Source organism: Festucalex cinctus, chromosome 10 (assembly GCF_051991245.1).
Source record: "Festucalex cinctus isolate MCC-2025b chromosome 10, RoL_Fcin_1.0, whole genome shotgun sequence".
Taxonomy (NCBI): Eukaryota; Metazoa; Chordata; class Actinopteri; order Syngnathiformes; family Syngnathidae; genus Festucalex; species Festucalex cinctus.
Genome location: NC_135420.1, coordinates 17,224,524 through 17,251,546, shown reverse-complemented (window position 1 = coordinate 17,251,546; position 27,023 = coordinate 17,224,524). Strand labels below are relative to the sequence as shown.

At 41.2% G+C, this 27,023-nt stretch overlaps 1 protein-coding gene, 1 long non-coding RNA gene and 8 other non-coding genes across 10 annotated transcripts; 1 reads left to right on the top strand and 9 right to left on the bottom strand.

The window, feature by feature from the left end:
- Positions 1-64: 64 nt before the first annotated feature.
- Positions 65-178, bottom strand: LOC144029188 (U5 spliceosomal RNA). Its single transcript, XR_013286768.1, has one exon. It is a non-coding gene; the product is annotated as a U5 spliceosomal RNA (small nuclear RNA).
- A 610-nt stretch (positions 179-788) lies between these two features.
- LOC144029185 (U5 spliceosomal RNA) lies at positions 789-902 on the bottom strand. The gene has a single exon (XR_013286766.1). It is a non-coding gene; the product is annotated as a U5 spliceosomal RNA (small nuclear RNA).
- Positions 903-1,485: 583 nt separating this feature from the next.
- LOC144029184 (U5 spliceosomal RNA) lies at positions 1,486-1,599 on the bottom strand. The gene has a single exon (XR_013286765.1). It is a non-coding gene; the product is annotated as a U5 spliceosomal RNA (small nuclear RNA).
- Positions 1,600-2,138: 539 nt separating this feature from the next.
- Positions 2,139-2,252, bottom strand: LOC144029196 (U5 spliceosomal RNA). Its single transcript, XR_013286776.1, has one exon. It is a non-coding gene; the product is annotated as a U5 spliceosomal RNA (small nuclear RNA).
- Positions 2,253-2,833: 581 nt separating this feature from the next.
- On the top strand, positions 2,834-4,583 carry LOC144027205 (uncharacterized). The gene is made up of 3 exons (XR_013285399.1): positions 2,834-3,116; positions 3,557-3,787; positions 4,059-4,583. It is a non-coding gene; the product is annotated as an uncharacterized LOC144027205 (long non-coding RNA).
- A 1,303-nt stretch (positions 4,584-5,886) lies between these two features.
- LOC144029195 (U5 spliceosomal RNA) lies at positions 5,887-6,000 on the bottom strand. The gene has a single exon (XR_013286775.1). It is a non-coding gene; the product is annotated as a U5 spliceosomal RNA (small nuclear RNA).
- Positions 6,001-6,539: 539 nt separating this feature from the next.
- On the bottom strand, positions 6,540-6,652 carry LOC144029199 (U5 spliceosomal RNA). The gene has a single exon (XR_013286779.1). It is a non-coding gene; the product is annotated as a U5 spliceosomal RNA (small nuclear RNA).
- Positions 6,653-7,101: 449 nt separating this feature from the next.
- LOC144029170 (small nucleolar RNA U3) lies at positions 7,102-7,314 on the bottom strand. Its single transcript, XR_013286752.1, has one exon. It is a non-coding gene; the product is annotated as a small nucleolar RNA U3 (small nucleolar RNA).
- Positions 7,315-8,472: 1,158 nt separating this feature from the next.
- On the bottom strand, positions 8,473-8,636 carry LOC144029161 (U1 spliceosomal RNA). Its single transcript, XR_013286743.1, has one exon. It is a non-coding gene; the product is annotated as a U1 spliceosomal RNA (small nuclear RNA).
- A 2,384-nt stretch (positions 8,637-11,020) lies between these two features.
- On the bottom strand, positions 11,021-26,882 carry sin3b (SIN3 transcription regulator family member B). The gene is made up of 19 exons (XM_077534588.1): positions 26,348-26,882; positions 25,201-25,307; positions 24,889-25,042; positions 22,230-22,595; positions 21,942-22,097; positions 21,631-21,759; positions 21,471-21,560; positions 21,050-21,168; positions 20,164-20,377; positions 19,924-20,040; positions 18,389-18,627; positions 17,974-18,157; positions 16,433-17,345; positions 15,323-15,492; positions 15,066-15,239; positions 13,709-13,801; positions 13,526-13,620; positions 12,371-12,569; positions 11,021-12,099 (listed from the first exon to the last, which is right to left on the bottom strand). Exons 1-19 carry the CDS (start codon positions 26,462-26,464, stop codon positions 11,863-11,865), a joined length of 3,873 nt encoding a protein of 1,290 aa, XP_077390714.1. The 5' UTR covers positions 26,465-26,882; the 3' UTR covers positions 11,021-11,862.
- Positions 26,883-27,023: the final 141 nt, after the last annotated feature.

Below are 27,023 nucleotides of genomic sequence, written 5' to 3'. Positions count from 1 at the left end.
ACTATTAGAGAGCTTCAAGAAATGAACCATTACTGTTTCATCATATTATTTTAACAAAATAGAAAGCTCCGCTTTCGCAGAGCATCAAAAAATTGAGATAGACTCTTGTTGTTCCTCCCCACGGAAATCTTTAGTAAAAGGCGAAAGATTTATACGATCTGAAGAGAAACAAGAGTGAACTAGTGAACTGAATTTGAAAGGCCCTAAGCCATTATCCGCCATATCACTTTAACAGACGGTCTCACAATCATTTGTGTCAACTGTTTTGTTCTAATACAAATTATACTCCTTCATATAGTTTATACATTTACTGTACCTAATTGAAGATAGGCAAGTTAATTAAACGAGGACAGCAGTACTGGTAATACGTGGTTTTAAATCGTCCTTGTCAAAATGTATTTGTTTGGCGCAAAGGATTGTGGGTAGGCTAGGACCCCTGTTTTTCGAAACAGCGTCACCTATCGATTGGGCGAATGTTTTGGTCATGTCGAACGACAACTGCGTTAAAAATAAAAGAAAACCACCTTTTATTTCATTTGAGTGGGTCGTGGATGATATGTAGAACGGTTGTGCAGAAGTTACACATGAAAAGACTACCAATGTGGACTGTCAAAAGCAAAACACCAACTTCAAATTCAAGTGTGCAAATAAATGACGTTAAAAAAATATAGAATTATGCCTGGCCTGACCTGCGACTTAAAACGAGTCGTTGCTAGTATAAAACAGAAAGATCGTAATTAGCCCCGTATTGATTGTAAGGTTATTTACTTTTTTTTAACAGAGTAGAAAGCTCCGCTTTCGCAGAGCATCAAAAAATTGAGATAGACTCTTGTTGTTCCTCCCCACGGAAATCTTTAGTAAAAGGCGAAAGATTTATACGATCTGAAGAGAAACAAGAGTGAACTAGTGAATTGAATTTGAAAGGCCCTAACCCATTATCCGCCATATCACTTTAACAGACGGTCTCACAATCATTCTGTTCGTTCTAATACGAATTATACTCCTTCATATAGTTTATACATTTACTGTACCTAATTGAAGATAGGCAAGTTAATTAAACGAGGACAGTACTGGTAATATGTGGTTTTAAATCTTCCTTGTCAAATTTTATTTTTTTGGCGCAAAGGATTGTGGGTAGTATAGGACCCCTGTTTTTCGAAACAGCGTCACCTATCGATTGGGCGAATGTTTTGGTCATGTCGAACGACAACTGCGTTAAAAATAAAAGAAAACCACCTTTTATTTCATTTGAGTGGGTCGTGGATGATTGTGCAGAAGTTACACATGGAAAGACGGCCAATGTGGACTGTAATCAAAACACCAACTTAAAATTCAAGTGTGCAAATAAATGACGTTAAAAAAATATAGAATTATGCCTGGCCTGACCTGCGACTAAAAACGAGTCGTTGCTCGTATAAAACAGAAAGACGGCAGTTAGCCCCGTATTGATTGAAAGGTTATTTACTTTTTTTTAACAGAGTAGAAAGCTCCGCTTTCGCAGAGCATCAAAAAATTGAGATAGACTCTTGTTGTTCCTCCCCACGGAAATCTTTAGTAAAAGGCGAAAGATTTATACGATCTGAAGAGAAACAAGAGTGAACTAGTGAATTGAATTTGAAAGGCCCTAAGCCATTATCCGCCATATCACTTTAACAGACGGTCTCACAATCATTTGTGTCAACTGTTTCGTTCTAATACAAACTATACTCCTTCATATACTTTATACATTTACTGTACCTAATTGAAGATAGCCAAGTTAATTAAACAAGGACAGAAGTACTGGTAATATGTGGTTTTAAATCTTCGTGGTCAACATTTATTTTTTGGCGCAAAGGATTGTGGGTAAGATAGGACACCTGTTTTTCGAAACAGCGTCACCTATCGATTGGGCGAATGTTTTGGTCGTATGTCGAACGACAACTGCGTTAAACAAATAAAAGAAAACAACCTTTTATTTCATTTGAGTGGGTCGTGGATGATATGTAGAACAGTTATGCAGCGAGAAGTTACACATGAAAAAACGACCAACGTGGACTGTAATAAGAACACCAACTTCAAATTCAAGTGTGCAAATAAATGACGTTGCCAAACACAAAGACCGTATTGATTGAAAGCTTACTTTTTTTAACAATGTAGAAAGCTCCACTTTTGCAGAGCATCAAAAAATTGACAAAAACTCTTGCTGTTCCTCCCCACGGAAATCTTTAGTAAAAGGCGAAAGATTTATACGATCTGAAGAGAAACAAGAGTGAACTAGTGAAGTGAATTTGAAAGCCCCTAAGCCATTATCCGCCATATCTTTAACAGACGGTCTCACAATCATTTGTGTCAACTGTTTTGTTCTAATACAAATTATACTCCTTCATATAGTTTATACATTTACTGTACCTAATTCAAGATAGGCAAGTTAATTAAACGAGGAAAGTAGTACTGGTAATACGTGGTTTTAAATCGTCCTTGTCAAAAAAAATTTTTTGGGCGCAAAGGATTGTGGGTAGGATAGGACCCCTGTTTTTCGAAACAGCGTCACCTATCGATTGGGCGAATGTTTTGGTCATGTCGAACGACAACTGCGTTAAAAATAAAAGAAAACCACCTTTTATTTCATTTTAGTGGGGCGTGGATGATATGTAGAACAGTTGTGCAGAAGTTACATATGAAAAGACGACCAATGTGGACTGTCAAAAGTAAGCAAAACACCAACTTCAAATTCAAGTGTGCAAATAAATGACGTTAAAAAAATATAGAAATATGCCTGGCCTGCGACTAAAAACAAGTCGTCGCTAGTATAAAACAGAAAGATCGCAGTTAGCCCCGTATAGGTCGCTTGCACATGTCGTCACTTCCGCCTCGGATTTCTCGTAGTCGCCATGCTGGGTGGCCTCCATTTACGTAGCGATTCGGTCTAACACGTATCTATCACGTTTGTTTTCTGCGTTTAAAATTGTACATTGTTGCTGCATCGTTGGCTGTTCGAACAAAGCCGGGGAAAATGGTCGGTCTTTTTTCCGAATTCCGAAAATAATTAGGAACCAGGGCCTGGAGACAGAGGAGTGCGGACTCCGGAGTGAAGTCGTTACTTTGGGCTCGTGTGTGCAGCGATCACTTTGTGAGCGGTAAGCTTGTTTACCTTTATTTAATGCATGAGGATTAATAACGTTTCGACCGCCCATATATGGGCAAGTTGCTTATGTTTTGGATTCATGAGCAAGCAAGTTCGGTAGTACAAGCTGGCTAGCGGACGTTAGCCGAAAGCTAACATCGAACATTTTCACCCAAGTAGTGCCAGTGCAAAGTGTTTACTGCTGAAATTGGATTGATTAGTCTTGGGCTTTTAATGCCGATAACATGTTTTTTGGTGGCAAAATGTAAACTTGGAAAAAAAAGAGACAGAAGGGGCTGATGCAAGAAAACAGACCCCCGGGGGTGATGCAAGAAAACAGACCCCCGGTAGCCTACACATCATGCTAAAGAACTTATTCACGGCCACCCTACTGCGGTAAAATAACCAGTCTTTCCATATTTTATTTGTTTATATATTTGTTTATTTTAACAGGTCGCCCTGCGCCCGTTTTTCTGTCCAATCATCCCGACTGGGCTCCAACATTAAAGTTGGGTCCCAAGTTACAACATCTATGTCTCAGCCCAGTCGGTGCCAAGATATGAACGTGCACAGGAGAGACAAGCAAAGAAAAGACGACTCGAAGTGGCAGAGATTGTTGCAGTTATGCAGCCAGATGGCTCCAGTAACCTGTACCCTCAAGTACTGCTGACATCATTGACTCTGGTATGCCACTCAGAATTCATTACATGATATATTGTATGCATGAGTGAATGTATGTGTTTGTTTGTGTGTGTACACGCACCTTATATTTTAGAGACATTTGGAAGTGTTTATAGAAATAAGTATTTGCCTGTAGCAATGTTCATACATTAAAAAATGCAACAAAATGTGTACATTTCTTTTACACTGACAAAAAAACTATACTACTTTACTATATTAAACCTATTACTGGTACCATATTTTTTTGTGATTTTTTCTTTATTTTTTTCTTTAGGGATCTCATGCCACACCGACTTGATTGCCAATGACATGATGGAAACGAAGGCGAGCATCAAAGCATTGGAGGAGGACAACATGCGACTGTTTGTTTGGCGCTAATAAAGGCAGCGTTTATACAAATTCTATTGTTGGGTTTGTTTACAAAGCTATACATAATACAAATGACAGGATTTGACTCAATGTGCAATATGGTCCCTCTTAAAGTAATGGCATAAATCTCTATTATTTCTAAAAGCACAAAAAATGAAGTGAATAATGATTAGATGTAGTAATTTCAGGGTTAAAAATTGAACTGTTAATTAATGTAGTTTATTTTAGCACAGGTGCCTACCATCCTGATGACGGTATGATGTAATGTTGATGGGGTACGCAATGACTTTCATTATACTATGTACAGAGGAAAAAGTTGCTCTCTTTTAAATTTGTTTAATGTAAGACAAGTACCAGTACTGTGTTTCAGTTTTCCCAATAATCCTTGTTTCACACTTGTCACAAAACCACTGTCCTTTTGGCAGTCTAGATTGGCACACTTCCAAGTGATAACATTTGATTTTACAATCTGCTGCAGCACAAAAAACTACTTTATTCCGCATCTTTGAAGTACATGAGCAAGTGGTAGGTGACAGCGGCTGAGCAGGAACACTGGAAGTCCACTGCTGATCTAGTAAATGCTCTCCCGAGCAGTTCAAGTAAGGAGGGGATTTTGGGGAAAAAAAACTCTGGCTTTTCCAACTGGCCAAAACGAGCGATCTGGGTGGACTCGCTCAATCACACTTTGTCCACACCACAAAGTCGCAGAAGTCCGTCCAGTTAAACTCATCTGTGCCTGAATCTGAAAATATTACAAACATTGTAATGAAAATATGAAACATAGAATTAAATAAGAAACTACAAAAAGTAAAGCCATACATACCTGGTAATAATATTGGTGTTGTCGTGACAAGTGATGGGAATTGTTGCCATCTGGCACCAGACAGAAATTGGGTGTTGTGACAGCCTCCTTAACCGTGAGATCATAAGAAAAGCTGTCAGTATGCTCAGTAGTTACCATGAACACGTTTTATTGTACTGGAAACTGAAACTAAAAATACGTCCTCTGAGAGTGGTTAACCTTAACCATTTAGAATAAGTTGATTAAGTAACATGTAACTAGTGAAAGGGTAGCATTAAATTTAATTAAGCCACGGGGAGGCTGTGCAGTTATTTTTATTCTTATACGCTCTGCCATATTTGCCTGTTATAAAATTGTTAGAAAAACCACATCAGGTAAACCTAGCTGTGCATGTAAACACAATGATAACAGGAAGCCTGAGAACAAATCAACATTTTTGTGTGCAGAATTACCAACACCATGTGGTTTACTTACGTGCAACAGCAACCGTTTCTTCTGATGCGATGTTAAAGTTTACACTCTGTATCCACCCGCTTACAAAATAATTGTAAGCCTCCAGGGATTTGTTGGCGTGTTATGGAGCATGTTGTCAACACGAGGTAGGGAAAGATGTCCAGAGATGTCACATTTGGCCAGCAAGCTTTCTCCGTCAAAAAAAAAATCACCCTTGGTCAGGACGTAATTAGGATCAATCCCGCCACACAGAGACACATTCTGCCTGTATCGTTGTTTTTGATCTTCCGGTAAATCGTGAAAATACTGCGAAAATGACATCAGGTTGATAAGCTCTACCGTGTAACTCGCGAGTGTACCTTGTGAACCGGCGGACACCCAATATGGCGCCCGAAGGAAAAACTCCCATGATGCATTACGATTTGCAAGCGACCTATTGATTGTAAGGTTATTTACTTTTTTCTTTTACAGAGTAGAAAGCTCCGCTTTCGCAGAGCGTCAAAAGATTGAGATAGACTCTTGTTGTTCCTCCCCACGGAAATCTTTAGTAAAAGGCGAAAGATTTATACGATCTGAAGAGAAACAAGAGTGAACTAGTGAATTGAATTTGAAAGGCCCTAAGCCATTATCCGCCATATCACTTTAACAGACGGTCTCACAATCATTTGTGTCAACTGTTTCGTTCTAATACAAACTATACTCCTTCATATACTTTATACATTTACTGTACCTAATTGAAGATAGCCAAGTTAATTAAACGAGGACAGAAGTACTGGTAATATGTGGTTTTAAATCTTCGTGGTCAACATTTATTTTTTGGCGCAAAGGATTGTGGGTAAGATAGGACCCCTGTTTTTCGAAACAGCGTCACCTATCGATTGGGCGAATGTTTTGGTCGTATGTCGAACGACAACTGCGTTAAACAAATAAAAGAAAACAACCTTTTATTTCATTTGAGTGGGTCGTGGATGATATGTAGAACAGTTATGCAGCGAGAAGTTACACATGAAAAGACGACCAACGTGTACTGTAATAAAAACACCAACTTCAAATTCAAGTGTGAAATAAATGACGTTGCCAAATAGAAAGATCGTATTGATTGAAAGCTTACTTTTTTTTAACAATGTAGAAAGCTCCACTTTTGCAGAGCATCAAAAAATTGACATAAACTCTTGCTGTTCCTCCCCACGGAAATCTTTAGTAAAAGGCGAAAGATTTATACGATCTGAAGAGAAACAAGAGAGAACTAATTTTCAAAAGGAGACGCGGGCTATACCATTACCAGCCGTACCATTTTAACAGGCGGTGTCACCAGTGTCAAATGTGTCAGTTATGTTGCGCTAGGGAAGGTCGTGGCCGACTCACATGGTGACGTCAGGACCCTTGTTTGTAATCGCATGCATTTTTTGTCAGTAAAATGAAAATAAATGTAAATAAACAATACAGACAAACAATACATTTCTTTCACAGTCGCAGGTTACAGCTTTTTGTAGGTGTTCCTCATAAAAAAAAGCTTATTTGAAATATGAATTACTATCTTGATCAAGTAATTTACGATTGTCTGAATTTTAGATTGCATAGATTAGTGGTAAAATGTGGTTATATATAACTTAACTGAGAAATAAATTATGTCTGTGTTACTCAGCGCTGGCAAATGTTATTTTTCTTTTTTTTTTCAACCGATATACACTAAACTACTCTGAACATATTCCCTCCATCAATACTTCATTACGAAGTAGCGAACGATCATCAATGACAAACAACAAGCTACAAGCATTGTTGTTTGCAAGTTTCACGCTCAGGAAGGAATAGCTCATCTCATCATCGTAGCTAGCGAGACCAAACACTTTTGAAACACATTTCTCAAGTTAAATACTATAGAAATGATCCCTGAAAGTATAGTCTTAACTCACCAATAGCAGACGACGCGAAGTCATCAGGGATAGTACTATTTTTACCCAGAGGGCAACCTTGTCGCGACTTTGGCCCAAACCCACTACACCAAGACTGTGAACGACAAAACAGAGGAAACGTCTATATACAGTCAATATAATTTAATTTGAACGACTTATCATAGTTTAAATGTAGGTTGCGTTACCAGTTTTCGATTCCCATAATGCTTTGCACGATCTATGTTCGCTATTATCTATCTTTAACAAAATCACGTATTTTTAAAGCGTGACGCTTGACCAAAAATGTTAGAGGAAATAAAAATACAAATTGACATGAAAAGGTTATCTTGAATTTGTGAGTACTAGTGGTTTAATTTTGAGTTCTTTCGTAAAATAAGCAAAACCACTGTACGTCTCTTATAAAGTTCCGGCAGTAAAGTCGTAAAGTAGAAAGTTTCCGCAACAGTCATAACTGTACTACGTAGTGATGAGTTCAATCGGAAACAGTTCAATGTAAAGGGCCGTTTCAAAAGATTGGCACTTTTTGATTCAATCAACTGCTTCCGTGCTCCGCTACGTCTCATCGAGCGGCTGCTAACACACGAACATGTATATATATTTTTTTAATAATGTTTTATTGAGCAAACAACAATTCAAAACAGCCAGGGAGACAAATACGCGAGAAAAGAAACGCACTTGCTTTCTTGTTTGTGGTGTCCAATAGATTTAATGTATTGTTTGACTTAATTTTCAAACATGAAAAAAATAGGTCGGTTAACGTAGCGACATTTGTGTAAATGTCATCTAGCCGATATTAGAACAAGACCGATGAGATAAAATGCCTTTTTACTTCCAGATGGATCATTTTTAAGCCAACAGTATATTTTCAAAACAGGGAGAAAGGTGTGGTTTTTAATAATGAAAACAGAATGACATTTTTCCTAAACTTTTTAGAAAACGGGCATTCACAGAACAAATGATATATCCTCCAGTGAATCTTCAGAAAAAGACCACACTCACACTTAATATTTTTTCTCATCCGCTGTAGAAGAACATCGTCATTGTTTGCCACGTTAACTTTAACTGATTTTGAAGAGATACATATTTGAAAACAGAGTACGGTTCTAGTGAGAGAATTCACACTCGCTTTCGTATTGCTTTGAACAAGTTATCAGGGGAGAGCGCGAACGCAGTCCCCCACTACCAGAAATTATGCAGTCGAGATTCCCACATTTGGGGAATTCGCAGAGGTCAGCACAGCCGGAGTGCAATGGCTAAGCCTCACCCTGGGTGAACCACCTTCTTGATCATGGTATCTCCCCTGCCAGGTAAGTATGAGTTGGATGCGGCGCGAGCACGAGTGTCATTCGCGCGCACGCCATGTAAAGCGACGGTTTCACAACACGTTCACAATCATACGCACACATCGGAAAACATTCGCACGTACTCGAATTTAAAAAGCAGTCTAAGCAAATCCACTAACAAATATGCTGTTTATTTGAGTATTTGAACTAGTTGGAGTCGACAGTCAGTGGCTACCCATAATGCATAGCGACACCGACATATTACGGCATTGAAAGACGTTAGCCTAATGTAGCTTACGATGAAGTAAGTTTGTGTGTGAGTGTGTGAGTGAGTGGTTAAAAAAAAAACAAAATAAAAAAATAAAATAAAAAACGTTATCCTAATGTAAACTGAGCTCATTCACCACTAATCTGATATTACTGGACAGCCGATAGGCCTAGCTAGACTTTTGAAGCCATGAGGCCGCCATATTACTACTCCCAAGACCATGATTTATGATGTTTTAAAATTTTCCAAAATAAACAAGAGGACTTCAGATATTTTACATCTTGCCTAAACTTGTATTATTTATTTATTTATTAAAGAACTACACCTGTAGTTCAAGAAAAGATGCCTCTGCCAAATGCCAAATCGAGTTTTGTGCGGTCTAAGGAACTGAGCGACAAAAGAAAAAGGGCGTCGTCAAAACGGCGGCGACCGTTCACTTGTCATTTTTTTTATTATTATTTTAAAAATAGTGCCCAATCTGTACGGTATTACTAATGTGTAAGGTGTGTACGGTACTAGAACAGTAGTTGTCTGCTCGTGAGATGGGAGGAGTAAGATGGCTGGCCTGTCGCTTCAACGGGTTGCACAGGTGTATGGGCTATTATATCGGCTATTATCCAGTAATATTTTCAGATCAGTGATTTAGCTCAACTTGCAGTTTCTGTGACATTTGAGGGCAGCCATGCAAGCAATGACCATTACTCTGACAACAATTAGTTATCTAATTGTTTTCTGCTTTAATATTTTTAATGGACGAAACTAATGCAGCGACGTTTTCACACGCAGAAATAAATGCTAGCTGAAGGCGCCAAATCACCAGGAAGACCGTACAACAAATACAATCAAATACTTGTTTTAGCTAGCCAAGCTAGCATTACCAACTGTTGTACTGTACATTGCCCCTCCGCTCGAGAAGTACTCTTTTCTTTATTTGAATATTATTATTAAGTTAAATATTAACTTACCAGTGTATTGTGCACAGAAGAACGGAACACAACGCATCATGAATGCAAATGTCGGTGAGTTGACTTCCAAAATCCCCATCCGTCCATCAGCTGCTGCTTTAAGGAAAAACGCGGTTTCGAAAATTGCGCTCATTGCGCTCATTGCGCATGCGTTAAGCAAATTGAGGCCTGTTATCACCTGGGGGGGGGGACTTCCGAACTTAAATGGACTTTTATATTTCTATTTATTGTTCTACAAGTTGTAATTATTAAATATAAATTTGTAAGAAATTACATTCCAGAATTTGAAAACTTTGAAGAATTTGAAGTTTCAAGCCCCCTCCCGAATTTCAAATAATATATGCATAAAATAAACATTGCACTCGCTAAATTACCGTTGGCTTGAGACAATGTTTCAAAACGTAATTCCTAAATACAGTATTTAAAAAGCCAGCAAATGACCACGCCCCCCCCCCCCACACACACACACACACAATCTGACCCAAATGACTTCTCTCTTGTCCCTCCATTTATTGACCAACTTCTAGAGAAAAAAAAAAGAAAAAAAAACTGATAAAATAAATTTAAGATTAGGTTAATTTTGTTGCAGTCTTACCGTCATATGTACATGCAACTATGCAAGATAACAGTTAATGCTCACTTATTTGATCAACAATTCTGTGGTATTTATTTCAGTGTACTAATACTTTTGCATGGTATTTGTTGTACCTACTGTTTTAGGCCACAAGCTGCAATATTCCCACTGCTTTGATATGTGAAACATGCTGCACCTTGATGGCAAGAAGTGGCATTGGCTATAGTGTAGCAAGACACAAGATTGTATTTAACAGCATAGTGTATAATGAAACTGCAAACAAAAATACCTATCCATTTTTTTTGTCCTCATTAGGGTCACTGTTGATCTGGAACTTTATTGTAGGTGGGTTTGGCTGAAAGTTTACCCTGTACAGGTCACCAGCACAAACAGGCACATAAGTATTCATACTCACATCCACATCTAAGGACAATTTAAGAGTTTTTGCTTAACCAAACGTGTGTGTGTTTGGCGCGCGGTGGAAAGCATCTCTCACAAGGCCGAAGTTGAGATTCCAAACCAGAACCTTATAATTGCGAGGCAGATGTGCTAACAACTTTCATAAGGATTTGGTTTGGCTTCATTAAATAGTGCTTCAGACAAGACGTGTCCATCAACGTCTAAGAAGGTCACAACTAAGTTGTTTATTTTATGATAACTGATACAGGATAAATGTTATACATTCTATTTTAACACTGATATTTTTGCTTTTATTTTCAATGTCAGTATGCAAAATGAAAAAAAAAAAAAAATCAGACCACACAAAGAAAACATTCAGTGAAATCAAGATTATGATACATAATTTCAGTATTAAACCAATCAACTTGTAGGGCTCCTTGTTGCCCCACTGATAACGTGTTTAAGCTACGATACAAAAAAGGGGGCGGAGGGAGAAATTAACGCAAACATCAAGAGTTGGCCAACAGCAAACACTGAGAGAACCACATGAGCTTCAGATGTAAATGCATACTGTATATAGAAAAAAATACATATGCACATACTTGTCATGATGAAGTACAGGACACACAACCATACATAGGCGCGTTTATACCATGAAATCCTTTGTAAAAACGCGCATTAAATCCATCAACAAGCAGAAAGGCTATCTGGCTTTACAAGCTAAAAACTACACGAGACTTTCATTTAAAAAAAAAAAAAAGAAAAACAAAAAAGAAAAAAAAGAAAATAAAGAAAAATGAAAGACATTCACATTTCTGAAACTATTTCCATTATGTGGTCAAGTCTTGTTGACTTTTAGTGCCAGATGATACTGCTGATGTTGAGTGAGATGGTGTCTCGTGGCCCCCGCGAGTCCACACTTGTTCATGATTTTTTTTTTTTCTCCCAACATGCTCACTCTGCACGAGGGAGTGAACACGTGGGTGAAGGTACACAAGTACTGCACTGTTTATTTAGTGTAAGGATGTCCATGCATGAATGCGAGTGTCCTCTTAAGGCGAGGCAGGGGCTTTGCTGCCGCTGTAATGAACGCGGTATCTGTTGACCGCCTGCCCCTTGAGCTCCGTGGACAAGCAGGTGGTCTTGCAAGGGATCATGTCCTCCTCGTCCTCTCCCATCAGCCATTTGTGCACGCCGCGCTCGGCCGAGGCCGTCACGTGCTCGGCCCGCCAGCCCCGGTGCCACTTGGCTAGGCGCTCGTGTTGGCTCGCCGCCACTCGGTGCTGAGACTAAGGCGGGAAAAACAATTGTTTAAAGCAGTTCAATCTCCAAAAGGCTTGCAAAGGTGTGGGAAAATTCATATTGATTTCCAACTAATAAGTCAAAACGTATTAATACATTTTGGTTGATAGCTCGTGACTGGCAGAACAAGCGAACACACCACTAGATGGCACATAGCCTGATTTTTACACCAAGTACATTTGGGAACAAACTAAAACAAAAAACACCATTATTACAGAGTTTGGATTTTCTGTCAAGAAAGACGATGTGCCACAGTACCTTCCTGGCCTTGACCAGCGCTCCCCTGCGGTACATGTAGTCCTCGGAGTTCATGACGAACACCATCTTGTGAGTGTTGATCTTGAAGCGACAGTCCAGGCTGCCGGCGTTCTCCACTCCCATTTGCCGGTGCCACTCTCGCCTGCAGCGCATCGCCTCCACCTGACGCACCTGCCAACGCCGAAAACGACGAAGGTTCCTACAGAAGACCAACACGCACGCATGAACCTTTTTTCAGGAGAATACTTCAAAACCAGAACAGGTACAAGCCAATATGGTCGCAAGGGGGTGTGAGGAGCGCAGGCAATGATATCAGACACACAAAGACAAAGAAAGACAACATGCTCGAGCATAAAGAAGGCTTTGATGCAGCTTCTGACCTGAAGAAGTAGCTTAAAGCAATGGTAGTTATTACAAAAAAATAAAATAAAATAGCCAGCAGAGTATACGAGATCAGCCAGGGCCATGTTGTAACAAGCTCTTTTTGCCAGTGTTTTCAACAGGTTTGTGAATAATGATGAAACTTAGCTATATTCTAATGCTAACTGCTGCAAAACGGAAACAGATACGAATATTCTTTTTTTTCTGATGAAAGAAGAGACTAATCTTTCTTTTGGTAGATACCATGTTTTTATAGCAATAGAGCACAATATTCTGTGGGCCTTGCAAAATCAATCAAAATGGTTGGGAGTGAATGAGTTAACTAGTAGTTCATGTCACCCCCAACAAAAGCCTCTCAGATAAAAATTAATTAATTAATTAAAAATCCAACTGCCATGAGGCATGATGTCAAATTGTTGTCATTTATTTTATGAAGAAAACCTGAAACCATTTCCTCAATAAAGTTTGGACTTAAGTGTTTTATTTTTACACATGTATAAATTCCTGTGGTTATTTATTTTTACACTTGAATGACAGTTAACAATGTAAAATGTCCTCTTCTGTGTATTTCAAACAAACATTGCCTGTACTTTTCATAGCAGTTTATTGGCAACTATATGTCCTTTGAACAAAATGACACTTTTCCATTATTGTGTAATGATAAAATGCTTGAAACCATGAAATAAGTGAAGGTCAGCCATCATACAAGAACAGATTGTGTTATGAAATGCCACCAAGTACAAAACTGAACAAATGTGAGCTGAACAAACTTACCGCGGAAGAAAGACAGGTTTGAAAAAGTAGCCATCTACTTGTGAACACAGACTAGACTCAGTTCCAACAAACTGCTCCATGTAGCTGGACAAGCACTGAAACAACATAAATGACACTATTTAATTGGACCAATCACACAACTTGATGTTATGCTTTAAAAGTATATCTAATGCATTTATTGACCTGAACGTCCAAGGGGTCATCAGCCTGGGCCTCCTCGGTGTCCTGCAGCTCAATGGTCATTGTCACTTGACCCTTGTTTTGAATAAACATCACCTGGTGAAATAAAAGGACATTGAGCCGAGGTTAAAAGCCATTAAATGTTTCCCAGTGAATAAAGAACTATATTTATCCATTTTCCACTTATCCTCATTACGATTGCTAGCCAACTGAAGGGCAAAAGGGGGGGAAACAAAAAAACCTGCAGTGCACAAAAACAATGACTTAAAAGGAGAAATAGACCCGTTCATGAAAGTGATGCATGAACTAAAAATGAATTCAACAGTTGGAATACAAAGATTTGCCGGATAACGTGTGCATACATATTGTATAAAGTTGATTTAATAAAAAAAAAAAAAAACTCACATTATGCTGTGGTTGCGTTATTGTGAGACAGACATGTAAATGCTAATGTAGAAATGTAGAAACTTCTGCATTACTTTTTCTTAAACATCTGTGTCCGAGTGCAGTGAATTATCTCAAGTGCAAAAATCATCAACAGTGGCATGAGTGCATCCCATAGGTTGGCTCATCTCCTGCTAATCAGGTCTGGTTACTCGGTCACAAACACTCAGCCATGGTGGTTTAATAGCGTAATCACGTCGCCGGAACAATAACGGGAGAGAACCTTTCTCTCGTCTCAATTTCCCTTGAGGGGTTTCGGTTGAATATGAAGTGCAGAGTGCAAATTTTGCTGTGTGCTGTGGCAGTGAACTTAGACATACTCACAAGCTAAGTTTAATATGCAGACCAGAGATATCCATATCTCTCCAGGAAAAAAACAAATTATATCTCTTTCAAGGTTACAAGTATTTGTCCTTCACTTTAAAGTGGTTCTCGCCTGACTTCTGCTAGAAGTGTCCTCAGTGACCCAAGCGCTTAATTTCAGTGTTAAACGTACTGTGTCAATTTTAGGTTAGCTTAGCAATTAGCATGTTTTCGCCATCCCACTGTCAATATCCCTTCGTGAGAAGAATACTTGTCAGAAATGTCGTGAGTCCGTAACAAGTTTAGCCACACTACGAGCTAGCTGAAGCTCATTGCTAACTAGCTGGTGTGACACAAATAGCAAAGTGCAAATTTTGCCTCACAAACTGCGATGTGAAACCACTTTGTATTTCGATACATGCCCTTTAAACCTCAAACTTGTCAGTTGATATGAGGCTATGAGTACAAGGCTGTCATATTTCACCTAATTGGAAAAAGGTAAACTGCACTACCTGCGATCAGCGTGTGCCGGTCATGACATCAAGTTGTACCATATAATGAGGTCAAGAGGTGTGTCCAAATGTCTGTTTTTACGCCTTTTATCGACTCTGACCTTGAAACAGTTCTCCTCAGCCATGGCTCTCTCAGCCTTCCACTGGTAGCTCGTCTCCCAGGCGGCTCGCACGCACTGAGAAGAGAGGTTCCCCCCGGCGGCTCCCCTCTTCCTCTCGGCAAGGTATAGATCGACCACTTGCAGACACACCTCGTCAGTCACCAGGTGCTGTAGCTGGAGTCGCACCACAGTTAAATTTAAGACCCGAGAAGCATCACATTGGTCGCAATAGTGCAGTATGTGGGACTTTTGCCTACCTGCCGGATGATGTTGTGGATGACCTTGTCGATGGTGAAGCCGATGTAGGCGTGAATGGTGAACATCTCCCGCAGTGTGTCCTCGTACTGATTCGAGTCGAGGTTGCCATCCAGCAGGCTGCGCACCATGTCTAAGAAAGCTGGGTAGTACTCTTCTAACTCCACCTCACCTGCACACACAGAAACAGGAAACATACCATATGCGTGGGCTTCCTCACAAATTTAAAAAATATGCATGTTGTGTTTGTTGAAGAACGGAAAATGTCCATAAGTGTGAATGGTTGACCATACTGGCAATGCACTGCATTATACTAAAGACCTGTTTCCAATATTTTGGTCTAACACAGGTCTGCAACCTGCAGCTCTTTAGTCACTCTCCTGTGGATCTCTTATAAGGGGGAAGGGAAAAAAAGAAGTTGAGACGAAAAGTAAATACTTAAAAAAAAAATAATTTAAAAACTGTCCAAAAAGTGACCATAAAATGCCCAAAAAGGAGTAAAAGCAGAAAACTATCATAAAATGTCACAGAATTGAGTAAAGGGCTAAACAAAAATTTTCAAAAAAAAATAAAAAATAAAAAGAAGAAATTCTAAAAGTTACCATAAAATTTCCACAAAATTTAAAGCAATAAAAAGGCATAAAACAGCAATAAAATGTCTAAAACAGAATGAGAGGCAGAAAATTTCCATTTCCAAATTTCTGATTACCAAAAACATCAGAAAATTGACAGAAAGGCAGAAAAGGTCTAAACATTATGAAAAAAGAAGTATCAAGAATTACAACAACAAAAAACAAAATAGAAGACGAAAGGTACAAGAAAATGAATCTCAAATTATTGGATGCCTCATTTTTCTGTTCTGGTGCAGCTCTAATGGGCCCTCTGTACATTAAACCAACACTAACAACACGGTACACACTGTTTCGTTCATCATATTGTTAAAATATTTTGCAGCTCCAGACAGATTTTTGATAATTTATTTGGCCTAAAATGGCTCTTTTGGCAGTAAAGGTTGCTGACACTCTGTCTCACAAAATATTTTTCTTATCGACGTCGTCAAACTGTGAAGACACCAAGAACAGATATATTCATTAGAGGCTTATCCAACTCACTTGGCTGTTTGAGGCGCAGCTCCATGGCGAGGTCGCACGCCTTTTCCCGCCTCCCCTCGGCCACGAGAAGCCGTTCCCTGCTCTGCTCGGCACGGTGCTCCAGCAGCTGCCGCTCGGCCTGCCGGTACACTCGCAGCAAGCGCGAGCACAGAGTCTGGTGCAGCCGCAGGAAGAAGTACCAGTTGTTGTTGGCGAAGAACAGGTTATAGACATCGTCAAGCTCCTTTTGGTGCTCTGCTTCGGGGTCACGCAGATCCACCTTCTCAGCAGTGGCGCCCGAACTGGCCTCCATAGGCGTGGATCCCGGGATGGATGTGGTGGGGGTCACAGTTTGGCTGGTGCTGCCAGAAGTGCTGCAAGTCTCGGTGTCTGGCGGTTGGGATGGGCTGCAGCGCCTCCTTCTGGATTCATTGTTGAACTGCTGCTGGCTTTGGGCCGGGCCTTGACCTTGAGCTGGTTGAGGTTGAGACTGACTACTGGTTGCTGCTGCTCCTGTCGCATCAGAACTGTTAGCACTCCCTCCTGTTGTCGTTGTCGTTGTCGTTGCTGGTGGTGGTGGCGGCGGCGGCGGTCCTGTCGTCGTTGCCGTCGCGGCTCCGCTCGCCCCTCGTTCTCCTCCCTCATCTGGCTCCGCCTCCTCGTCTGTCCAATCCTCTGTGTCGCTGAGCTCCCCGCGGCGTGAGAAGAACAGATCGGGGACGAAGTGCTGGATGATGCGCTTGATGTGGTCCTTGTCGTCTTTGTGAATGGTGGGCTGGCGTTTGACGTGGTAGATGATGAGCGCGGCGGCGTCCTCCAGGACTTGTTTGTCCTCGTACGTGAACACCATGTGAGGCTCGCTGGCCGACGCCGCGCTGGAGCCGTTGCGAGACTGCTGGCCGACGCCTCCCTCCTCTGTGCTCTGCTCCTGTCGCTAAAGCACAGGTGCCAGGATGAGATTTAAATAGGCATTTTGTGGTGCTATTTTGTGAAGCAGAAGTGTAAGAAAAGAGGTTTATTTTCTTTTTTCCCATTACAGGAATTACAAAAGTCTCACTCCATTCTTTTCGGTTCTGTGCTTTTGCAAAGATGAAGGAATTCGGCAGTCTCTGGGGATGGGAATCTGTTTGGTCAAACACGCAGCAGCTGCCTCAAATGGTTTACACATAATTACTCATGCAAAATTTAAAAAACACTGAGGCAAATTATGCTGTTGACCTCCACCAACAGACCAAGCCGGTAACACAATAATGCACGGGTGTGAATGGAAGTCTGCAGAGTAAAATGAATTCAATAGACATTAAACAAACATTAACTTGTTTCATGGATTAAACCTGCAACAGAACAAAAAACATGACTGAAATCTACAAGAGCTCATCACTGGACGTGGACAAAACGCTAAGGAGTAACAAGCCAGACTTTCCTATTATGACTCAATTATGTGGGTGTATTATGGTGCTGCACTGAAACATTGAACAAAATATTAAGCTCAACATAACACACTATCATGGTGTTTATTTGTTAGGTGATGCAAGTAGTCGAAAGAAAAAAAAAGTGTTTACCTCATCGTAGACACTTTCTATCTCATTGAGGAGACTCTTTGAGCGCAGGGCCTTCATGTCATTCTGCTTGAAGTTGACTCCTTGGTGGTCCAGGGACTTGAGGTAGGCCTTCTCATACTGCTCCCTCCAGATCTTGTTGAAACCCTGCTGGGCCTCTCTCCACTCCTCTTCCTTGGCTTTCAACCTGTGAACCACAATGCAGGTTCAATTGAAGACTCTTTACTGTGGTAATGTGAGCACTGAGCACCACTGCATGTTACTGACTGGCAGATTTCACTTTAAGTTACATTTTTACATCCCTACATACTCTATGCATAATACACAACAGCCATAACTTTTGGCACACGTATTCAGCATTATCTAAAAAGACCTCGACCAAACATTCCACCTGCAATAATACAAAAACAGCTGTGACCTCTTGAGCACCACAGGGACTGCCGTGGCCGGACTCTTCTTAAGCCCCTCGATGATCTCGGGGGCCTTGTCGCCATAGATCCGATACACGGCGCGGCGCTGGATGACCTCGGAGGTGCCGCCCAGGCAGTCGTCTAGCCGGAAGCGATCCTGGTCCTCGGGCGAGAGTCGCGACAGCTTCTTCTGGACGCTCTCGAGCACTCGGATGGTGGCCAGGTTGGTCTCCAGAACAACATCCAACTTGTGGGGAGAGTTAGAAATTAAAAGTATTTTAATTAAAAATGCCTTCATTCAGTTTGTGAACAGTGGACCCACACCGATTTACGATTCACCAAAAACAGTTTGTGATATACGCACTGTATTTAAATACGGATCTATGCATCACTGAGTCAAAAATGTAAGAGGGTGGCTAATATAAAATTAGTAAAAGACATTTTTACTGGTGGCAACTTCATCATAATGACGGTGCATTTTTTAAAACGAAATAATCTTTAAGACATTTATTTTAAAGAGTAATGTAAGATGAGTTTGAAATGATAGTGTTGGGGATTACAGTCTTGAATATAAGGGGAAGTCAAACCCCCGCCCCCCCAAAAAAATCTTGACAATAATATGTTTTATGCAACCCCAGTAGTCTAAATATGCTATTTTGGTTAATATAGTGTTAATGAAATAGGAGTTAAGCAACAAAATCCAGACCTTTTCATCAATATCAGAAGGCAGCCATTTTGCCACTTGCTGTTGAGTGAAAATGACGTCACAGTTGCTCAGGTAACAACCAATCACAGCTCAGCTTCAGAAAATAGGTGAACTGTGATTGGTTGTTGCCTGAGCCCTGCGCAACTGTGATGTCATCTTCAGTCGACAGCAAGCAGCAAAATGGCCGCCCCGAGATGGATAAAAATGGCTGGATTTTGTTGCATAACTCAGATTCTACAAATGTAATATTAATCAGAATGTCATGTTAGACTAGTGAGGTCACATATAACATTGTCAAGAAATGTTTATGGTTGTTTTCCTCTTTAAGGTTTAAACTATAATATACTATACTTATAAATCTATACTATACTAATACTAATACTAAACTATACTATACAGTCTTCCCTCGCTATAACGCGGTTCACTTTTCGCGGTCTCGCTGTATCGCGGATTTTTTTTTAAGTGCAATTTTGCATATTTTTTTGCAGTAATATACCCATTTTATACAATTTATGAAGTTTTGAACATTATCAATGTTTGAACAAGAGAGAAATGTGACAACATGTAAATGCCTCAATGAGAAAAGTGTCTAAATTGTGTGGTAGGGGATTTTAGAGCCTTAAAACATTTATAAGAATTGTAAAACATAAAGCTAACTACTTCGCGGATTTCATTTATTGCGGGTATTTTTTGGAATCTAACCCCCGCGGAAAATGAGGGAACACTGTAACCCAAACCGCGGTGAATTAGTGTTCCCTGTGCATGCAGATCATATACACCGTCTATAAAAAAATATGAATACATAAAAATAGATATATGAAGAACATCTACTAGTACCTCAAATCTTTCATCCTCACAGCGGTGCAGCTGCTCCTCATAAGGAGTCTTCTTGGAGCTAACGAAGGTGGAGTCCTCTGACCAGGAGGGGAATGACACCCAGGTGTCATTCAACACCTAAACACATCAGTGCAAACCATCAGTGGCAGGTTTCTCTGTGCATAGGATTCCAAGTTGTGTATCCTGTATTTATCCGTCAATTAAATATTGTAACAGTAACTGAAAGGGAAGGGGACACACCTCTTTGCATAAGGCGGTGCGCCCACTGCATTTAGGCTGCTGGTAGGTCTTGGGCAGCGCTCTGTAGCTGGAGCCCAGGCGTTTACAAGAGGCATAATCCACCTCCCTGCCTCCTCCTGCTTCCATGTAGCGATCAGACAGCCCCGACATGGCATGAGAGAGCTCTTTGTCTCCCAAAAAGGACTTGAACTGTGTGTACACTTCAGGAAACTTCCTGGAGAGTGTTTGGATTCAATCATGAGTGACAAATATCAGAATTCTGGACACTGTCTACTTTTTTTTGATTACAAATTAGTGTCAAATATTGCTTTTTGCTATAATACAAATATGTGTTACCCATACGTTTCTGTGAGAGTTTTACAATCACATGGTCTAATGCAATTTAAGAATCCACCAAAACTGATATATTTTTGTATTTTTTCCTTCGCTCTTCCCAAGTTTGGTTGTTATTTTTGACCTCAAACTCAGATTTGAGTTTCCTAGATTCCAATTATATTAATAGAGCTTGACAGTGAGAAGGATGCAAATCAAGCAAGTCGGAGCAATCTTTGTGCGACTCTGAAATCAGAAAATAAAGTCACATCTTTCTTTTAGCACTTAACCGAGGTTCAAAATATACAGAAGTGCTGTAAATCTATGATTGAAATGCTAGTGGGTGCTAGGAAGATTTTAACTTACAGATTTGAGACAGGCTTGGCCACAAATGGAAAAAGTACTTTGAAATATTTCTCATCTTTGTAGAGCGCTTCATGTTTGATTGAGCTTCAGTAAATTACATTTAGGCATTTAAAATGTCATACTGTACTTTTAAAATGGATGGATGTAGTGATACATATATATTTTAAGACAATTGCCCTACATGGGTCATTTCCCACTTCGTACTTACCCCAGGAAAGGAGTGACAAGCTGAAGTAGCTCGGCTCCAGATACCACCTCCTGGTTGAACAAGGCAATGCAGCGCAGGAAGTTCTCATACACTTCCTGGCTTTTAAACAGGCGGCGAACCTGAGGGACGAATCACATTGATAACGATGCTATACGGGGTGGGCAACCTCGGTCCTCGAAGGCCAAGTACTGCAGGTTTTGGATGTTTCCCTTCTCCAACACAGCTTGCACATGATCAGCTCATCAGCAAGCTCTGCATGAGCCTGATAACGATCCTGTTGATTGGAATCAGCTTGTTTTGGAAGAGGGAAATCTCAAAACCTGCAGGACTCTGGCCCTTGAGGACTAAGTTTGCCCACCCTTGCGCATAGAACCTGCACACAGCACTAATCTGCCATGGAAGACGGTCAAAGATTCCTCACCTTATCAAAGAAGGAGAACTCTCGCAAGACTCCATGTTTGCCAACTGAAGCAATGGACTGGTCTTTGGTACAGGAATACTTCATTTTTTTCTTTCGGGGGAAAAACAGTCATGTTGAAATACTCTAAAGTACAGACATTCAATATACTCCAGTGCAGTACCTTGAGTAGTGGAGACATGTGGGGCAGGAGTATGGGTCTGGGCCTTTTTTTGTTCTGTTTGGTTAACAGGTCGTCATCTTCTGGTCTTTTCAGCTGCTCTTTCGCTCCCGTCAGTGAGTTCCCAGTAAACTATTGATAACAAATTGGATCACCTATCACTGGGCTGGATATCAATTAACTAGAATAATAGATTCATATGAATGCGACATGTCTAGCTCATTATTAAGAATATAAGGTTATCAGCATGACATTTTGCAGACTAAACGAGGGACCAAAGCGGAAATGCTAAATGTCGCTCCTTATCTACTAACCAGCGATCTTTTGGCATCAGGCAAGAATTGACCAAATTCGGCCAACAGGTCCTCTTGTCCCTTAAAAAGACTGGCAACTTTGGAAAAGACCTCATCTTCAGTCATCCCACAGGTACCTCGACTGCCCCGGCTCTCTTTCACCTCTAGCTGCTCCTTCTGGGAAGTGGAAAGCAACGAGAGTATTATCACAATTGGCAATAATCAAAGTGAAGGAGAAAAGGCCACAGCGTAGCCATGACTAGCAACTTAAACAGAACAGTGCAATGCATCTCTCAGAATAAGATGTACCTGGTATGTGTGAAGAATCTCTAGGAAGGCTCTGTAGATCTCCGGATGGTCCAGAAAGCGGTTTTTGATCTTGTTTACGTAGCTGATGGCACTGTCGAACTCGACCGGGCTGGTCTCCGAGGCGGGCGGGGACACTGACGAGGTGGCGGCCTGATTCTGACTCTCTCTGCTTGCCAAGGGGAGGGACAGTCTGCTGGCATTTTCCGGGGGCCCAGCTGAAGAGGTTGAGGAAGATAGGGACTCTGCTGAGGTCGACTTCACGTCACCGGCGTTGGCTGATCCGGCTTCAGAAGTTGCGGCGGACACACCGGAGGTCGATGTCACAGTGGACGTGCTGACAATCTTCCCCTGTTGGCCGGGCGACACCTGAATAGATGACAAAAGTCAAGTCCAAGTGCTCTGACAGGTTGTCTCACAGAAGAGGTGTATGTTCCATTCGTTTTTGACAAAAGTAGGAGTCAGAGAATGATTGCCCACATGGTGGGCACAATTTTAACACCAGAGACACTACATAACCTACTATTTGTTTGTTTTGTTTCCAAAAAGTGTATTAATCCGGATAATGAACCAACACCAACGTGTTATGTTATTATAGTTGCAGATACAGCCCTATTATGAGTGTCAATATTTAGCTTTATTGTTTTGTTTTGGTACTTACAAGCATACTTTAACAGCAGCGGTTCAAACGGAAAAAGCTCTGAAAAGCCACTTAACGCCACCAATGCAGCATTGCAACAGCACAGAGTCGAACTGGTGCACCGAGCAGCTTAAGAGCCCAAAATGGCCTTCACAAGTTGAAGGAGACCACACAAAACAAGACAGAGAATAATGAATCGGAAAGATTGTGTGTGGATCTGTAACTATCTAGAGTATGAAAGCAAATGTTTGCTGGAATTCAGCAAATGGAGAACATTCAACTTTGCATGCCTGTTGGATCACACAAAAGCCCATTTGAAGTGTTTACATGTGAAAATCCCATTGCAAATCTGATGTGAAATTAAACAAAATCATACACTAAACAATACTGGAGTGGGTTGAGTATTTCTGTATATAGCATCTTGCAACGTGTGAATAGATCTCTTGACGTCATGTCACAGCATCTCACTCACTCGGGCTGAGGTCAGGAATTTGACTGGACCACCCCAGAACATGTATTTGCTTCTTCTGAAGCAATTCTATTGTTTTTGCTTCTGTGTTTTTGGATCATTGTCCTATTACAACACCCATCCTTTTTTGAGCTTCAACTGTTGGGAAGACGGTCTAAACTTCTCCTGCAAAATATCTTGATATATTTTTCTAATGATGATCACAAACTGTCCGAGCCCTGAGGAAGCAAAGCATGCCCGTACCATGCTTCACAGCTGGGATGTTTTGATGTGGGTGTGCTGTGCCATTTTTCCTTCACATGCGGCACTGCGTCTTCTTCCCAAACATTTCCACTTTGGTTTCATCTGTCCACAAAATATTTTGCTAGTTGTGCTGTAGAAAATCCAAGTGCTCTTAGTCAACTTCAATCATGCTGCAATGTTTTTGTTTTGTTCCCCCAAACAGCAACAACTTCCTCAGTTTTCTCCTATGAAACTTTTTCTGATTTAATGTTTGACGATTTCTCGAAGATCGGAGGCACACAAAGACAATTGGGCTGGTTTTGTCCCGATTTTGCTCCTTCACAGCTAAAGATGTGAAACACTTGACTAACTTATTATAAGATTGTCTGATAAAATTATCTTTGTGTCTGAGGAATGTTAAGAGTGAATTTTGCCAGATAATAGAGTCGGGCCAACAATTTTAAATATTAAACGTGTTCAATATTTACAATTACAACCAATAATCTTCATGTGTGCAGGGAAAGCCAGCTACTCCCGAGTATTTTCCTCCAGGACGGTGATGTGAACGGATCGTAGCCAATCAAAGAAGGGCCCTGAATAACAAATAAGGATGCGGCGGGAAGTGGCTTCGCCTGATGGCAGGAAGTATTTTCCAAAGCAGGTCTTTGCTTCCTGAATTCACCATCTTAAAATGCCCCTACCCCCTGGTCCTCTTTGGACCACTCAATTTTGGCCCGCAGGCCAGACATTACAGACCCCTGCACTGTGGACTTTAAAAAAAATAATAATAATTTAACCTCACTGAGCATTTTGCGCTGCGCTCTTACAATCATCTTTACATGACAGCCACTCCTTGGAAGAGAAGAAAGAGCACTGACCTTTCTCCATTTATTGACATTTTGTCAAACCTTGGACTGATGAACAGCAAGACTTTTAGAGATACTTTATAACCCTTTTCAGCATCGTATCTATCAAAGCGAGAAATAAGGTGGGGCTATGACCAGAGTGTGAAGTTTAGGACCCAAGACTCAGTGTCCCATGTCACTGAAGATATATTATGATTTACCTGCAGGCTGTGTGGGTTCAGTTCACAATCAGTGACAGTGTGAGTGTTTGTATGAATGGTTGTCTATCTTTATATGTGCCCTTTGATTGACTGGCAACCAGTTCAGGGTGTGGTCTTTTATTTGTATGATGTCAGCTGGGATGAGCCCCAGTCCTCGCAACCCTGAAAGACCGTCACTGTCCCACTGATGTGGTCACTCACCTAATTATAGCATCTGGATCACCAATTTACCGTGAATGCAGTGTGAAAGTGGCTACTGTCTCACCTGTGTGGAGAAAGGTGACTGAAGGAAGGCAATTCCATTCTTTGGGACCTCTATCCGATACCCTGGTGGGAGGAAGGCATTGAAGCCCAATACTAAGTCGGGGTGTCCATGGAAAAGTTGTGACACTCTATTTATCACTCCTGGAGTGTCAATGCTGCATTGGAGAATAGAGGAGGGAAAATGAAAGGTCATACAAACCTATTCAAAATTGAGGTAGGTAACTCAAATTTAAGCACTGCAATGAAGTCATGCAAACAAATCCCAACGTTTGCATGTTAAGTTGATGCTCAGGAGTAGAGAAATTGGAAATACCTCTGTGACTTGAACTCTTTCATGATGTCGAGAAACTTGTTGTATATGCCAGGGTCGTTTGCAAAACGTATTTTAACCTGGTCCAGGTATGACAAGGCATCTTCAACCTGCAACCACACATCGACAACATTCGAAGCATTACGCACACTACAGAAGCATTTTGACGTGGTCAAATAACGAAGCAGGATGCTGAATCAGCTCTGCTGCAGTTCAACGGCGTACGCTTCATATTTAGCTCAATAAGCAAATGACCGCGACGATTTGTAGGCGAACACACACAAATGCACAGCGGAATTTCCTCAATGGTATGTTCTGAACACTGTATACATTTTCTTTGTACAATCCGAAATCTCTATCAACAAATACTCAAGTAAACAGCTGTACGCGGTGTACGGGAAGTAAATAAATAAATAAATGAATGAATGCGTGGCTACCAAAACACGCCAGGAGGCTTTTGTTCACTGCTTCGTGTCTTTCTTTATTCGCTGCGAGCAAGTTTTGGATTAGGTTACGACGAAATAGTGTTTGTTCGCACAAAGCATTGTCAGATATCTTTGCAGGGCTACTCGTGTTAGCATTAGCCAGTAAAATGACGATAATAACTCCTCGACCACCTACACACGCATGCACATTTTGACACTTGAGGTTTATTCGTCGCCCATTTTAACCACCACACGGAAAGGAAAAATGCAAACACTGCAATACGAATAAACGTGTTAAGAAGCTGCTAATCAAGTGGAGTAGCTTCTCTCGGTTAGCCTGACTGACGTCCTCCACTTTGTTCAGGGTGGCTGAAAAAGGGAACAAGGAGGAACTTCCCACAAGCGAGCTTTTTTCGAGTTCACATTTGCTCTCCGTGGCCGCCAATGACATAGTGAAATGTGAAAGTAGCGCAAACTGTGTCACTCGACTGTCACTTGTGACGCCCGCTCATACAAAGCACACTTTCCACATTTACGCTTGAATGTTAATGTTGTACTGCTGAAAAATGAATTACTTTTCATAGGCCAGTGATCTTATTTAGCCAACAACGCTTTCACTCGTCTCGACGTTCGGTGCCTCAAACAAGGCAAGCCCGGTGTAATAAAACAAAATGGTTGTGACTCTGAGGGGACTTTTTCCTCCCCCTGTGCCGTTGTGTTCTTACCTTGAGCTTCTGGAAGTGCTGCTGTTGCTGCTGCACTTGCTTTTGTGTTATAACGAAAGGCTTGTCTTGAATTTGGTTGATTTGTTTCGCCGTGCTGTGCGCCTGGATCTTCGCCATGAGCCCGGCGACGGGAGGCTGCGGGAGCCCAACTTGCGAGGGAAGCTTCGGTGTCGCTTCGGCGGGTTGGCTAGCCGACAAAGCGTCCTCTCGGTCGGGGAGCCAGCCTGCCACCAGTGAGCCAGATAGCAAAGCAACACTACTTTGCCTGGCTCGGGCAGTCTCGCTCTGCACGGCGCTAACGGACGGAAAATCCAGGCGAGTGGAGGCAGATGACAGACAAGCTGCTATTCGACGAGACTTTGGCGGAACATCGTCGAATTGCGCGAACGGAGTCGAGACGCATCTGAGGAGGGGGAAAAAAAGATGAGGAACAATGGTTGCTGTTTATCGTGTTTAAAATAACTATCGCCTGTCTCTTTAAATTCGGCGGCAGCGCTGTTTCTCGTCGTCCGGAAGCCAGAGTCAAGTGAGAAAAAAAAAAGGGAGTGAAGAATTCTAGTACGCATGCGCGAAGATGGGAGGAGCTGAATTCACAAGAATGAGAACGCTCCACTCCCCCTACACTGCTACAAAGGAGCCGTGTTCCTTCATGAGAAATCACAGCGTACACATCACA